Source organism: Adiantum capillus-veneris, chromosome 14 (assembly GCF_014529385.1).
Source record: "Adiantum capillus-veneris isolate H3 chromosome 14, ASM1452938v2, whole genome shotgun sequence".
Taxonomy (NCBI): Eukaryota; Viridiplantae; Streptophyta; class Polypodiopsida; order Polypodiales; family Pteridaceae; genus Adiantum; species Adiantum capillus-veneris.
This window is the reverse complement of record NC_140944.1, coordinates 64,137,585-64,153,803: the sequence shown is the minus strand read 5'-3', so window position 1 is coordinate 64,153,803 and position 16,219 is coordinate 64,137,585. Positions and strand designations below refer to the sequence as shown.

Genomic DNA, 16,219 nt, shown 5'->3' with positions numbered 1-16,219 from the left:
TCAGATTTCTAAGTGCTTGTGTACGCTTCCGTTTTGTGACAGTGGTATCAGAGGTCGGACTCCTCTCTTTCTCTGCAAAGAAGGATGATCCTGGGAAGAACGGGAAGAACCATGTCGAGCCAAGGGAGAAGCGTTGAAGAGGAGCTTCAATAAGTGCGAGCTCAGCTTGCGGATTTGCAACAAATCTTACTACTGCGATATGTCCAAAAGCTCTTGGGCGGAATGAAGAGAACGAATGGAACCAATGCAGCCGGGCATCCAGACCACACTGTTGGCGTGAGACCACAGGAGGAAAGAGAAGAAGAACGTGCCGAGGTGCACAAAGGATCTTCGGATCGGAATGAACGGCCTGCTCCAAGGAAAGGCCATGAAAAAGCGCTCTCTTTGCTAGACGAGAGCAAGGACATCTCTATCTCATCTCCATCTTACTCTCCTGATTATACTTCTACTTCTCGATCGTCTCGTCAGAAGAAGGAAGCCGCTACTACTACTACCCTACATCAACCTAAAGATAAGCCTCGATTCAAGAAGCATGGTCGCAAGTCTCAACATCGCATGAGAGTCTTCAAATCGGGCGACAAGGACATCAAGTTCGAAACCTACAACGGGCGGAGAGATATCTCCAAAGCACTGTCCTTCATCAGACAGTTTGAAGTCGCCTTTACCAATGGGCACGTCACAGAAAGATCCAAATTGCGCCATGTGGGGATGCACCTCAAGGAAACGGCAAGTAATTGGTGGTTAGCCAAGATTCTGGAAGGTTCTCAGGCCAGAACTTGGGAGAGATTCAAATTTGAATTTTATGAACAGTTTCTTCCGCCTGACTTCGAGCAGGACATACGGAAGGAATGGGACTGGCTCGCCCAGAAGGAACATGAGAGAGTCACGGCTTATGTGGACAAGTATTGGTCAGTTCTTCTGAAGGTCACTCCCTTCATGAAGATTGCCGACGAGGAAAAGAAACGAAAGTTCGAAGCGGGTCTCCAACCGCAGCTTCGAAAGAGTATGAAAGTGTATCCGCATGACACTCTTCAGAGGATGATGGAATTAGCAATCATTGCTGAGGATTTGCACTCAACTGGGACGCCCAGAAAAATGGAGCATAGCACTTACCGTGCAAGACAAAGAGGGGTCTACGATGACCAAGGGGGCCAAGGAAGAAAACCTCCTCCATCTAGGGACCATGATCATTCTAAGAAGCTAGAGGGCAATGGCAAGCGAACTAAGTATCTCTCTCCTACTCAACTCCAAACCTTCAGAGAGTAAGGAAGATGCTTCTACTGTGGAGAGAAAGGACATATGAAGCCGGACTGCCCTCTAAAGCAGCAACGGCAAGAACAAGCCTCTACGAGGCAAGATAAAGCAAGGAAGGAACCCGCTCTACCAAGCTCGAACTCAATTCCAGATGTTCAAGGAAACACAGCAACGGAGAAAGGGAAGCGTCAGCTTCTGAAGGGCTGGGGGTCTTTGAACAACCAGAAAGTACTGATTCTTTATGATCCAGGATCCACGGATAACTTCATCTCCCTGGATACCGCGGAACGTTTGTGCCTCACACCGGCTCAGCTTGGCACACCGGTTACATCCGGATCGGCATTCGAGGGGTTGACAACCAATGCAACTCCCGTGCAAGGACAACTCAATCTTCGGATTGGCGAGTACAAGGACCGCGAATCATTTTTGATGGCACCCATCGAGGGATGTGATATCATCTTGGGTATGCCATGGCACTTCCACATGACACCTGTCCCCGATTATGTGGAAAAGACCCTCACTTTTGATCATGGGGGTAAGAAAATAAAGATTCATGCTGATGTAGGAGATTGGCAGTTCCCAATTGTAAGTCATATCTCCATTAAGAAAGAAATGAAGAAGTGTGTTTCTGCTTACTTGATTTTTGCACGTGAGAAGGATAAAACTAGTGGGGATCCACTCTCTAGTCAGGAAATTAAGCGTTTTCAATTTATTGAAAAGTACAAAGATTGTTTCACGGAAACACTCCCTGATGAACTACCTCCGGTACGCTCGAAAGATCACCGCATAGATCTCATACCGGGTAGCTTGCCTCCCAATCAACCCCCTTATCGGGTGAGTCTTGCTCAGCAAGAGGAAATTTTGAAGCAAGTCAACGAGCTTCTAGAGAAAGGGTTAGTACGGCCAAGTGCTTCACCCTACTGCTCTCCAGTTCTACTGGTGCAGAAGAAGGATGGCACGTTTCGAATGTGCATAGACTATAGGTCTTTAAACAAGATCACGATCAAGAATCGCTTTTCGATCCCTCGGATTGATGATATACTTGATAAGTTGCAGGGTGCAAGTGTCTTTAGTCGTATAGACTTAAAGAGTGGGTATCATCAGATACGGATCGCCCTTGAGGATGTCCATAAGACTGCTTTCCGCACAACCTTTGGACTATATGAATTTTTGGTAATGCCTTTCGGCTTGACCAATGCTCCTGCGAAGTTCAATCGCATGATGGACCGCATTTTCAGCCCGTATCGATCTTTTACGGGAGTATTCTTTGACGACATACTCATCTTCTCTAAGTCAGAAGAGGAACACCAGAAGCACTTGGACGTAGTGTTTCAAGAATTGCGAAAGCATGAGTTGCATGTGAATGCAAAGAAGAGCGAGTTCTTTCTCTCAGAGATACACTATCTCGGCCATATAGTCTCTCACAATCAAGTGAGTATGGATCCTGCCAAGATCCGAGTGGTAGAAGATTGGCCTATTCCCACTACGGTACATGATTTACGTAGCTTCCTGGGATTATGTTCGTATTATCGAAGGTTTGTCCGAGGATTTGCTCATGTAGCAGGACCACTTCATGATTTGACAAAGAAGAAGATTCCTTTCAGATGGGGATCAAGACAACAAGGAGCTTTTGATCGGCTCAAGTACTTGCTAAGCCATGGACCTATTCTCATAGTGCCTGACTTAAGGAAACCATTTGAGGTTCACTGCGATGCTTCAGGCGATTGCATCGGAGCAGTGCTAAACCAAGAAGGCCATGCAGTGGCCTACGAAAGCAGATGACTTAAGGATGCAGAGTTGCATGCATCAATCTACGAAAAGGAACTCACTGCTGTGATTCACGCCTTATCCAACTGGAAGCACTATCTTCTAGGAGCGGATTTTGTGATCAAGACTGATCACCAGAGCTTGCGGTATTTTCTTACGCAAAGGAAACTATCTGAGAAGCAGATGAGATGGGCAAACTTTTTGTCTATGTTTCACTTCCAGATCCTTCACACGGCTGGGAGTAAGAATGTGGTCGCGGACGCATTGTCTAGGCGGCCAAGGGTGAACGCTATCACTTCTGTGTATCACCAAGAATTAGAAGAACTACCGGATTTGTATCCGAATGATCCAGACTTCTCCACCGTTTGGGGAAAGCTACATCGTGGAGAGAATGAGTTTCCCTATTCCATTCGGGACGGTTATCTCTACCACCATCAAGCCATATGTGTGGCGGAACCATTAAGAAAGAAGATCATGGATGAAGCACACGCTTCGCCTTATGCGGGTCATCGGGGTATTCTCCCTACGACCTTAGCAATGCAAAGATATTTCTTTTGGCCTAGCCTTAAAGCAGACATTGATAAGTATGTCAGGGAATGCTTGGTTTGCCAAAAAGTGAAGTATGATCGGCATAAGACGCCTGGGTTGCTACAACCATTCACTGTGCCTAATGAACCTTGGGAAAGTATTGCCATGGACTTCATCATGGACCTCCCTAGAACTCAGACTGGAAATGATGCGATCTGGACCATTGTGGACAGGTTTAGCAAGCAAGCACACTTTATACCAGTCAAGAAAACGATCAAAGCAGATCATATGGCTAGGGTCTTTCTGGCACAGATCTTTAAGCATCATGGAATGCCTAAGTCTATTGTGAGTGATCGAGATCCTCGCATGACAGGAAATTTTTGGCGTGCCTTGATGGATAATCTTGGTACGAAGTTGAATTTTTCATCTGCCTACCATCCTCAAACAGACGGGCAAAGTGAGATAGCCAATTCCACAGTATTGGATATGTTAAAAGCTTATGTGTCAGACCGGCAATCTGACTGGGAGAAATATTTGCCTCTTGTCGAGTATGCGTATAACAATACCATACACTCATCAACGGGGAAAGCACCTTTTGAGATTCTCTATGGTAAGCCTTTGCTTCCACCGATCCTTTTAACTAAGGATAAGATCTTTGCAGCAGATGAATTTGTCCGGGATTTGGACACAGCCTACGGGCAAGTTAGGAGAGCTATTCTACGCTCTCAGGAAAAGCATAAGAAAGCTGCAGACAAGCACAGGAGGAATCTAGACTTAACAGTCGGACAATTAGTCTTACTCAAGTTTGAGAAGGCAAGACTTAAGAAACAAGCGTCTCATAAGGGGAAGGTGGTAAAACTTTCTACCCGTTATTATGGGCCGTTTAAGATCATTGAGCAAGTGAATGGTGTCACCTTCCGATTAGAGCTACCGCCTAATTGGAGGATCCATAATGCTTTCCATGTCAGTTTACTCCGGCCGTATGTTTGACCGCCTCCGAGCCAGCCTAGTGTTGAGGCACCTCTTGAGGTTGAGGAAACATAAGAAATACTCCAACTGGAGCAGATAGTAAGTCATCAGGAGCGGCCTCTCAAGTCCGGAAAAATAACACGGAAGTATTTGGTTAAGTTTAAGAACTATTCGAATCTAGATGCTCAGTGGATGACGCAGGAGGAATTAGCAGCTTATCTCGAGATACTGGAGGTATATGTCCAAGCACTACAGTTGAGGTCAACTGTTTAGAAGCCAGAGGGATGTTGCTAATTGGACTATTCTCTTTTTTTTTTTTTTTTAATGATTAATTTCTTTTTCTAGGATATTTTATTGTGTACACTAAGAACTGTTAAAAGATTGTAGCTACAAGAAGTGCCATCAAGAACGGACAACTTTGATGTGTCACTTGATGGGTGACAGTAAACATCGCGAAGGAGTTTCCGTAAGTTCGGTGGAAAGGGCCGGGTTACGAGTGCCCCTGATGCGTCACATGATGGGTGACGGGTGCACCAGTAAGGGGGCATTCCGTAGGCTAAGGAGGAAATCCGAACTGAGTAAGAAAATACGCGTAAGAACGCAAGCACAAGAATAAAGATGGGTTCAATGAAGCTTTTTACGAAAAGTAGGAACATTCGCGGGAAGGCAGATGTTTTCCCGCGAGGAGTCTGTGTTTGCATTGCATCTGTGCCGTGTTCTATACTCGGGGACGCCTGGAATGTGTTCGTGTAGCATTGTTTTCACTAACTGAGTAAGTTTTTAAAGTTTGAACAGGTCCACACTTTATTTTATAAAGTGGCCGGTCACTTTTAAGTGACCAGCCCTCTTATAATAAAATAAAGCAAGGCTCTTCTAAAAAAGCCTACGTTAAAAAAAAAGTCAGCGCTAATAAGCTACGCAGGGCTGTACGGCAGCAGCGTTCTCTCTCTCTCCTCTCTCTAGGGCGCCAGTTCTTGTTTTTTGGGGTCGCTATTCCCGTCGAGTGCCAAGGCCTATAAAAGAGGCAGGTAGCGTTCAGTTTTGGAAGGAGGGATCGCAACAATCCAGAAGTGCAAGCGCTCGAGAATCTGGTAGCAAGTGCCGACGACGGATTTCGCGAGAGTTCGTATGCCGATGGAGTGCAGCAGTCGCTTTCTCGAGCGAGGAGCAACATGTATAATTTGTCGTTTACACATCGCGAGTATTGCTTTGTGTGGTTGTTTTGCAGGAATCCTCCCTCACGGGAAGTCCCTCAGGGAAAGTACGACCTTTGCGTCTAAGTCCCTTACGGGAAAGTACGGCTTCGCGCCTAAGTCCCTTATGAGAAAGAACGGCCTTGTGCCCAAGCCCTTTTACGGGAAAGAACGACCTTCGGGTCTAAGATTACAGAACGGAGGGGTTTCCTCGGGTTCTCGTGCTTGTATATGAATTCTCCCTGAATAAAGAATACTCTTGACGGGGGGGCCAGCCCATCTTCTGGTCCCCAATTCTGTGTCGATCTTCTCCCTTCTCTCACATTTGCAAAGTATTTTATTTTTCAGATTTCTAAGTGCTCGTGTACGCTTCCGTTTTGTGACAATTTGCAGGTTATGCGGAATGGAGCCGGAGACAGAATTACACTATATATGCCACTGCACAGTATACTATGAGATACGTGGGCGTTTTCATTGCCTCTTTAAAGAAGGCTTTGGACCTCTAGATAGAATCATGCAATACCAAGATCAAAGATGCTTAGGCTTGTACCTACTGGAACTACATCGGCACATGGATAATCTAATGAGAAGACAAAGAGCACTACAGCCTCAGAGGCAGATCACAGATTTCTTCGGATCGAGAGAAGCAGGAGTGGAAGGAGAAGCAAGAGGCCAGCACAAAGGAGTACCCACATTCATACCAAAGGCACCCTAATTGACAGAGCGATTGAGCTTAGGAAATCGAGACGACCACGACCAAGATGCAGAAGCACACTTCACCGGAGGAGACTACAACAAAGGATTAGAAGCATTCTAGCCAGACACCTAGAATGCTCCTAAGAAGTTTATTGAACACTTTGTATTTAGTTTTTCACATTTATTTTCACACTTTCACACTTTTCACACTTAGTACTTTAGTACTAAGGTACCCAGATTGTAACAGATTCACCACTTTTGTATCAGTTTGGTCTCATAGGTCATTCTGGCCTTTTGAAGACGTTAATATAACATTTCATTTCATTTCTCTCTCTCTCTCTCTCTCTCTCTCTCTCTCTCTCTCTCTCTCTCTCTCTCTCTCTCTCTCTCTCTCGTTCAGTTCAGCTGTTATTGAAGTCCTAAAAGTCTGTTCAGTTTGTTCTTTTCCGTTGGCACGTGGTGCCTGTCTTTTGACAGTGGTAACAGAGCTTCAGGGGTGTGCTTTTCTGAAAGCATACGGGTCCTACCAAAGAGTAGACAAAGCTTCAAGTGTGCTTTCCTGAAAGCATACCGGTCCTACCAAAGAGCAGACAGAGCAAGATGGCGTTTCCAAAGTTCATTGGAAATTTTAATTGAAGGAATCTCCGCGGCTCGATCCGGACTTCTTAGTCACTCCCACCCTTACTTCATTGTGCATCGGGCGCGCTCCCGTTTTCATCGCTCTGTCTTATAGGGCATAAGCCATAAAGATCACTTGCAAGAGAAGGATCCAAGGTTTGTTTCGAGCTGCTGTTTTTGTCAGATGCAATGCCATGCAGTGGTGGATGTCCTAAGCCACTCACTCCAAGAACTTGGCAAGCTTTCAAGAAAATTTTTGCCCAAAGTTGTATGGTTTCTGACATCTTCCTTTCGAGTGCAACTTCAAGCAGGGTGGGGTGCCTGAAATGCTTGCCATGGAAACTCTAGCAGATTATAACCTGAAATTCCTTGACATCTCTTAGTAGGTGTCTCTTCTCGAGCTGATAACCTTGGAGGTCCAGCGTGATTGCTATGTCTTGGGACTACCATCACCGCCATAGGAACACTGTCTGTCCAAGAGCTTATGGACCAAGGTGCAGTCAACTACAATCTTATGGAAGGAACGTAACCCTAATTTTTGGTGGAGGTTTCAGGAAAGTGAGTCAACTTTTCGAGCTCGACTGATGTCGAGATTGCTTTTTAAGTTTGAATCTGTTTTTGAGAACTTGTTTGTGATCGTGTTTGGAATCTGTTTGAAATGTATGGTATCTGTTTTAAACTTGTCTTGGTGCCGATTTGAACTGTTTGACTCTGGTTTTAATACTGGTTTCAATGCTTGGTGTTTTACTACTGGGTGGAGTAGTAAGAAATGATGTTTGAGAATGCTTGCATATACTCATGGCCTGGACCCTTTTGGTTATTTGCGGGGGGAGTATTGAATGCTTGAAAAGTATTGTTGTTGTTGCTCTCGGCCCGGACCTGGATGGTTATTTACGGGAGGAGTATTAAGAAGTTTGAGTAGTGGTTACTCTCAACACCTCCAAACGACGTAGGCTGCGGTCTGGGGGGTGTTTGGTTTTAAAAGGCCTCTATATCTCCCGGCTCGGACCTATTTAGGTTATGCGAAGAAGTGATGAGGGAGTCGTTGAATATCTCTCGGCCCGGACCTTGTTAGGTTATGCGGGAGGAGTGTTCATCGGTGGCTTTATGTTTCTATGTCTTGTAACATGCATATGTGAGCATTTGTGTTGCATTGTGACGTGTCAACCACTAAATATTCCTTTTTGGATGAGATACTTCTGGGAAGTCAACGACCCAGGATATCAAGAGTTCCAATCTGGAGTGCGACTCTTTGCTGGATGAGATTCTTCTGGAAATGAGACTCCTTATTGGATGAGATTCAACATCCCTTGTACCAATAAAGAAGTGGACAGGGCCTCACTTCTCAGAGCATCTGGACGTAGAGTCTGAGAGTGAGCACCTACCTACTCTCTTGTACTTTGAACACAGATTAATACAAAAAGAAATACCGAAAGGGGCGCCAGTCTTTGGGGCCAATATCTCTAGGCACGGAACTACGCCGGGCCGTGTCGACGCAAGTGTGAATTGTGAACTGTTTGGAAGTGAATCTCTGTTGTGTCGCAGTAGAATCTTGACTTGGGGTGTCCAAGTTTGTTACAACTGCTTACAATTCTGAAGGGAATGGTAATTTGAGCGTGGGCATCCTCCTATAATTAAAGCTTTGGCTAAGGCCTACAAAGATAAACGGAGAGTGGCGTAGTGTCACAAACTGTTGACGTGTCAAGCCACTGAAGAACCGAGCCAACGTGCAGATCCAGACAGAGGGGCCTAAACCCTTAGAAGAAGCAGTAGAATAAGTTTTTCCAACTTGCAAAGTCTTGCCGAGTGGCCTATTTCGAAAGAGGAGTTCTCGCCAACTTATGGGACCCTGTCCGACAGGGCCCAAGTGACCTAAAGACATCAAAACAAAGTTGGACCCACTGAAGCACACATAAAAATTGTGTGATGATGTGGCAGTTGTACGGAAGACCCCGATTTTGCGTCGGACTGTTGACGTGGCAGACAATACGGAATTCCACGTTTTGCGTTGACTGTGCTGACGTGGGCACCTGTATGGATTTTCGTAATTTGCATTGACAGCTTTTTACGCTAGCTTTTGGGCCAAATGCTTTTAAATTTTGATGCTTTTCTTGTAACTACTTTTCATAGGCCAAGGGTCTTCAAATATGTGCAAAGGACTCGGTCTCTGGCATGCTTTAAACCGGTGAAGGTGCAGAGGACGGAGTACCGGCTTGTACTGAGTTGAAGCAATATAAAGAAATATGGAAAGGGGCGCCAAGGTTTTGGGCCAGTGCTCTCTTGAGGTGGAACTCCACCACTCTCCGTCTCGTGTCGTGCATCTCTTTCAATTCAATTGTTTTGAAGTGCTTAAAGTCGTTCCGTTTGTTCTTTTCCGTTGGCACGTGGTGCCCGTCCCTGTTACAGTGGTATCAGAGCTTCAGGTGTGTGCTTTTCTGAAAGCATACCAGTCCTACCAAAGAGCAGACAAAGCAAGGAACTCTATTAAAGAATCTTCGTGTCCCGACCTCGGACTTATTAGCCACTCCCACCCTCTCTTCATCGCACATCGGGTGCTCCTGTCTTCACCTCTCTGTCTTAAAGGGCATAAGCCATAACCAATCCAAAGCACGGCGTTCATGGATTCAGCAAAGTACTTGCAGTTTCTACTCGACGAGCTTCGCGACATTCTTTTGCTGCATCCACAACAAAATCTCCCGATGCTGCAAAGTTTTCAACATTTTCTAAATTACATGTTACCCCCTCTGATGCCTCAGGTGATCCTCCTCCTCCTCTGGCACCAGAATTATGAGAGCTTCCAACCAGCAACCTCCGAGCAGTCTGTTCCGGTCGGGGGAGTAGTCTTCAGGAATATGGTGCAGCCTTCTGAGTCCTGACACTTGATCTAGTGCAACTGCCTTTTCCACCGCCGTTGCCCCCACCACCCCCACCTCCACCGCCACTAGCCTACAATGGTTGGAGCCCATATGGATAGTCCAATGGTGTATCGCTCATACTGGCCTTTCAAGGAAATGAACTTAAAGAAGGACACCAGGAGGTAGACGTCGAGAAACCTTTGGTTATAGTCGTCCATGGTCTCTATGGCAAGCATTTTCAAGTTGCCCAATTCTGCCAAAATCCAGACCTCAGAGAGAGAAGTCATATAGCTGCGTGCAAATATTGTCTTGAAAGCTTGCCATGTCCTTGGAGCATGCGTGCAAATCACACAGCAAATCCTGCCATGTCTCACGCGTGACAGCTCAGATTTTGGTCTGCGCTGTTGTACAAGTTTCCAACTCCAGCTTGGCTCTTGCTCCCCTCTTTCAGGTCCCTCAAGTCATGCCATGTTATCACTTTGTGACAGATGCCATATCATCACCTGTCCATACAGCTCTGTAATTCGCATCGCAATCTGTGCTGTGATTTGCGGCGTAAATTGAGGGTTGCTGGACTCTGTTTTGGGAGATAACTTCAGGTGAGTGTGTATGCGCGGGGGTCCGGCTTCTATCCCGGTATCAAGTTGTGACAGACCCCAATGGCTAAAATGGTTTAATCTCTAAAAGTTTCATGGAATGCTTAGCCCAAGACAAAAAAATCGTCAATACTAAAGGGTAATGCCCTAACATCCAGCAGTCAGAGGTGACACTTTAACACTTTGTAAGCTGCGAATGAAAACTCACAGTTAACGTGCTTGACCCCATTCACAATCATGGGTCCCCACTCTTCAAAGAGTTGAAAGATAACGACAATCTTACCTTAAGTGCTTAAGTGGGAAAAGAATGTGATGTTGCAACTTACAGGAAGAAATCTGACAAGAGAGGAAAGCGCATTATGGCACACAACCAGAAGGCTGCTCTTACACTCAGTCTATTTTCGTTGCGGATTGATATGATAAGTGACAAAGCTAAAAAATTTAGGTACTGGTGGAAAAATTCTGTTGGCTGAAATCCACTGCTGGCTACTTTTGAAGTTGGCTGCCCCTTCGGGCACAGAAACATGTGCATGGCTGCAGGGTAATGCCTGATTGAAGGTCCTTGCCCTGATCGACCATGGGGTCCTCTTAACAGCTCCTTTGGAAATGCAATGCAGAGATAAGATGAATGAGCTGTTTGGAGGAAGTGAAGAAAGATGTTCATGATTTTGTTAAATGTAAAGGGGTGATTGTCTTGATTTTTAAAACATTAGAATTTTGAAGCTGGCAATCCAGTCCTTTTTTTTTTCTGAATCGTTCCTCACTCTTAAGTTGAGCTTTCCTCTTAAGATTGTAGGAACCTCGGATGTAACATATGACAACTCCCAAAAAATGTCTAAAAGCTCATATGTCCTTGAGATCAATGTAGGTGTGCTGCAATCTGCCATTTGGCTAGCGATAGGAGTATAGCAAGGTTGGTTGGGACCTTGTAGGTGTGTACTGCTTTTGCATGTCACTTTTTCCAAAAGACTTTGGAAGAGACTTAACTCATTATTACCAAGAAACAAATCTTTTGAAAGCAATAATTTAAATTTAACAAAGGAGATGTGCCATAAATGAAAAAATGAGATGACTGTTTCTAGCTCTATATAGGATGTGCCAATAATTGCTTACTGCATTGGAGATTTTGTTCATGTTGCATGTCTGTTTAGGCTACGTAAGCTAAAGCAGATCTTCTTGAGTTCAAAAAGACATGTCCTTGGCATTCGAATGATGCATTTCACAAGAAGTTGTCATGTTCTTGCAGGTAGCATCTTTTCTGCACTATCAAGAAGGTATGAATGTAATTGTTGAGCCAGAAGTTCATGATCATTTCGCTAGAATTCCAGGATTTGGATTTATACAAACATATTATGCGCAAGACACAAGGTAAGTTAATTTTCATCTGGTGAGCAACTAGTCGTGTTTACACATTCATTGACTAAAGCTAATTGAATTGAAGTAGAAGTGTTATTAAAGAAACGTATGCTTCATTCAGGGAATAGAGATGACTTTTATGTTTAAGTTGTGATCAAGAACAAATTCTTAGCTATAACTCGGTATGCAAAGGGTTGTGAATTCCAGATGACGTACTTGTAGAGAGAAATGGGCTATAGACTTCTGTGATATAAAGGTTAGCAATTACTTGCCTCTTACACAAACACCCACACACCAGTGCAATTCTGTGCACATACAGTTTTGGAGGAAAAGTTATATTAATCCTCAATGAATAATGTGGCTGAACACCATACAAGTGTGCCAACTAATCTTTCTTGAAAAAGATCATACTGCAGCATTCCTTCAGAGACATGATTGTTAAAAACAAATTGGTTTCCAGGCTCTATTAGATTGATTATATTAACACTTTTACGATTTTTTACCTTAGCTTTTTGTGCTAGGCACTTCGATCATACAATGACAATGTACTTTTTCGACCTCACAGGTCAATTTTATTTCTGCCCTGGTCAGAACCTACATTTCACAAAGCCTAACATCTGGAGCAGGCAAAACAGCAAGGGGGCAGCTAGAACATAAAGCGCTGCCCCTATCCTCCAGCAAGTGACACCTGGCTGTGACGTGTGATATAAAGAGCTGGAACACCCCAAAGCTATGACTCTTCGATGCTCGTCCTAGAATATGATCTCCTTGAATCCTCGGTCTTGAATATCTGAGAATGCTAATGCATGTGACATTGAACAGATTCTTGTTTGATAGTTCAGTTGACTTAAGAAAGCCTGGAGCGGAAAATCGCCTGTTAACAAGTAGCACTTCTTTGGTGAGTATGCGTGGGCCGTGGCGCTGGTCCCTCAAGCTCTCTGCTTGCTTTCAGAACAGTAGCTTATACTTTTTGTCATGGATGTGGTCCTTTGAAGTCCACTCCTCATGTTTTTGGGGGCTCTATTTTTCAGGAGCTCATTTCGAGTGTCCCGACTCTATTAGACTCCCTTTTCCTTTGTTGAGATTTAGGAGGCTTTTCTTCTTTCCTGGCCAGATCAAACCCCTGCACTACTTTCTTCCTTTGCATGCAATTTATTAGCATATCTCCCAAAGCCTGATCTTGTGAGTAGACTGCCACTGTAAGTACCATCAGATAAACTCTCTCATGGACTGTGGATCATGGCATCAATTTCCTCCTTAGAGAAGAACCTCATAGGAGCTGCTCTATGTATCTTGTTGCACGTCCCAAACTCTGTAGAAAAGCAATGCTTGTGTCTGCATAACTCCGTGTCTGTTTTGTTGGATCCAATTTGGTGCAATAATATGTTTCTGGGCTGTTAGGTGGATTTTTGTCGGAGCAGCGGATTGTTCGGCTTGTCTCAAAAAAAGTGAAATGAAACATTCCGAGGTTTAGGCTAATTTGTGTTTTTGAGGTCAAAACGTTTCATTTCAGGGCATAGGAAAAGCGGAACAGGTTCTGTAATATCGTTTATAAATGTATATAAATATAAATGAATAGATAATTGTGTGATTTGGGTGGACTTTGGGTGTTTTATCAACTATTTTGCAGATAAACAGAGCAATGATTGTTGTTTTGTTGTTTCCTTCAATACCCTTTACTTGAAGTTTATCAATATTGTGTCTTCTCTTTCAAGCTCCTCCTTAATTGTGAGTCCAAATTTCTCTGACATTGTAAGGCATATGCACTGAAAAGAGTGAGCGTTTTGCCAATTTGGTAAAACAAAACTTAAACTAATACAGGCCTTGATATTTTGTTTCCAGCAACTTGCACGAGAGAGTTGATTTTGTGGTCTGCCTTGGTGGTGATGGTGTTATACTGCATGCTTCGAATCTGTTTCGAAATGCAGTGCCTCCAGTTGTCTCCTTCAATCTTGGATCGCTGGGTTTCTTAACTGCACATCTAGTGAGTCTGATTTAACTGCCAAAGAAATTTGCAATTTAGAACATACATTAAATTATGTCCAGTTGGATACAGGTACTATAGATAATGGAATATTGTTGAGTGTATGCCACTAATTTGCAGTTCAAGGATTTTATGCAAGATCTGAGAGCAATCATTCATGGAAATAGTAGAGTGGAAGGTGTATACATAACACTTCGAATGCGGCTTCGATGTGAGCTTTTTCGGAATGGACGACCTGTCCCCGGTAAAATATTTGAAGTCCTCAATGAAGTGGTATTGGATCGAGGCTCTAGTCCTTACCTCTGTAAAATTGAATGCTATGAACGGAATCGCCTCATCACAAAGGTAAGCATCTGCCTTGTGCTATATACTAGCAATAGATTGTATGAGTCGAGCTCAGTCAAAGCTCTTTCATATACAGGTGCAAGCGGATGGGGTGATCGTAGCAACACCAACTGGGAGCACAGCATATTCCACTTCTGCAGGTGGATCCATGGTAAGGAAAAGCAATCTGAGCATACGTTGGGCTGCATATTCAAGTTCTACACGTGTAAGTGAGTAATCCATGTGAACTAGTGAAACAGCCCCTTGGAACTTATCCGCCGCTTTGACTTCTCATGAAACCCCGTACATGGGGGCCATATGGCCAGCTGCTCCATTCTATTGAAAAAAAGCACAAATTTTTCTTGCTATACAGTTTGTGCAACTCCATATTTGGATGATCAATGTTTGTGTTCTCAGGTGCATCCGAACGTACCATGTATGCTTTTCACTCCTATTTGTCCACATTCACTGTCTTTTCGTCCAGTGATCCTTCCGGATTCAGCACTGCTAGAATTGAAGGTATGCCTCCTTTCTTTTTTATTGTGAGCAAAAACTTATACTAGTTGCCACTGAAAACTGGAACTAGGGTATTCATGCAGCTGCATTATCACCCTGACTGCTGAGTTAAGGTGCCATCAGCAATGCTTTGTATTTGTACTTTACCTTGCTGATGCTTTCTTTTTATTCTAGGTTCCAGAAGATGCACGAAGCAATGCTTGGGTGTCTTTTGATGGCAAGAAGAGGCAGCAGCTTTCACGGGGTGATTCATTGCGAATATGCATGAGCGAGCACCCTCTTCCAACAGTAAATAAGTCTGATCAGACAGATGACTGGTTCAGAAGTCTTGTTCGCTGTCTCAATTGGAACGAGCGGCTCGAACAGAAGACATTGTAGAAGTACCTCATGGTGGACTTTTGAGAAAAGGCAAGCGCTTTTCCAAGTGTCCCACTTACTGCTCCATGCGAATATACTGAGTATGTTTGCCGCTTGAGATTTTGTACCATAAACAACAGTAGCATGGGCAAATCCCTGTATAGAAATATACGTTGCATGCTGTGCATCGCCCGCAATGCTATGATCATGGGTGAATGTCCTGTCATTAGCTTTATATAACTGTTACCATCTGATGTGACCGACCTCTTGGAGTTGGTTTTGTATATCAAGAAAGGTGCAAGAAGGTTAGTAATAAATGCCTTCAGTCAAGGAACAAATTTCTCGAGTAGTCACAAGATCTCTCTTTGATTACAATGAGTGCATTTGATGCAAAAACTGGAGCCTATCAGGTCATTTTTGCGGAGTGAATATGCATGTTTAATTGCAAAAACATATTGTTTATGTACTCCTTCGTCAGCCTATCAATTGTGTGGGCATCTGTGTGTGTGTGTGTGTGTGTGTGTGAGAGAGAGAGAGAGAGAGAGAGAGAGAGAGAGAGAGAGAAATGAAATGAAATGAAATGTTATATTAACGTCTTCAAAAGGCCATAATGACCTATGAGACCCGAAAGTTACAAAGTGGTGGATCTGATACAAAGTCAGAGTAACAAAATAACCTACCAACAGTACAAAACAAAGATATATACTATGGGGTCCTAAGTTGGTCGATGTGAGCCAAGCAACAAACTAAGCAAAAAATGGGCGGCTAGTTGGGTAGCTGAATCACAAGAGATCTATCATCGGTCGTTGGCAAATCTCATCAATTTCCTCCATGGTTAGTAGTCTGACCGAGCGTCGTGCATGCCTGGCCAGCGTGCTCCGAATTTTCTGTCGTAGCCTTCGTCGATGCTGTGTAGTTCTTCGCAGTCGTGGGCGCCTGGATTTCCCCAATTCAATCGCTCGGTCAATGAGTGTGCCTCTGGTGTGAGATGAGGGGGAGCTCTGTTGTGGGAGTGGCTCTTGCAGCTGTCCCGTGTCTACTCTGAAAAAGTCTGTGATCCGTCTTTGAGACTGGCTAGCCTCTCCATTCATCAGGCTATCTCTGTGTCTGCGCAGCTCGAGCAAGAACAAACCCAGACATCTGTGATCTTCGTATCCCATGACTCTTGAGAGTGGTCCAAAACCCTCTCTGAACAAGCAGTGGAAT

General features: G+C 44.2%; 1 protein-coding gene across 1 annotated transcript in view; it reads left to right on the top strand.

Moving 5' to 3' along the window:
* The window catches only part of LOC147442500 (NAD kinase 2, chloroplastic-like), a 72,453-nt gene extending 56,978 nt beyond the window's left edge, over positions 1 to 15,475 (top strand). Inside the window, exons 3-8 of the mRNA XM_086528664.1 lie at positions 11,723 to 11,844; positions 13,675 to 13,816; positions 13,937 to 14,161; positions 14,238 to 14,312; positions 14,558 to 14,659; positions 14,831 to 15,475. Of these exons, the coding sequence (XP_086384790.1) occupies positions 11,723 to 11,844; positions 13,675 to 13,816; positions 13,937 to 14,161; positions 14,238 to 14,312; positions 14,558 to 14,659; positions 14,831 to 15,034 (870 nt within the window). The 3' untranslated portion in view covers positions 15,035 to 15,475. The remainder of the gene's footprint in view (positions 1 to 11,722; positions 11,845 to 13,674; positions 13,817 to 13,936; positions 14,162 to 14,237; positions 14,313 to 14,557; positions 14,660 to 14,830) is intronic.
* The last annotated feature ends 744 nt before the right edge of the window (positions 15,476 to 16,219 follow it).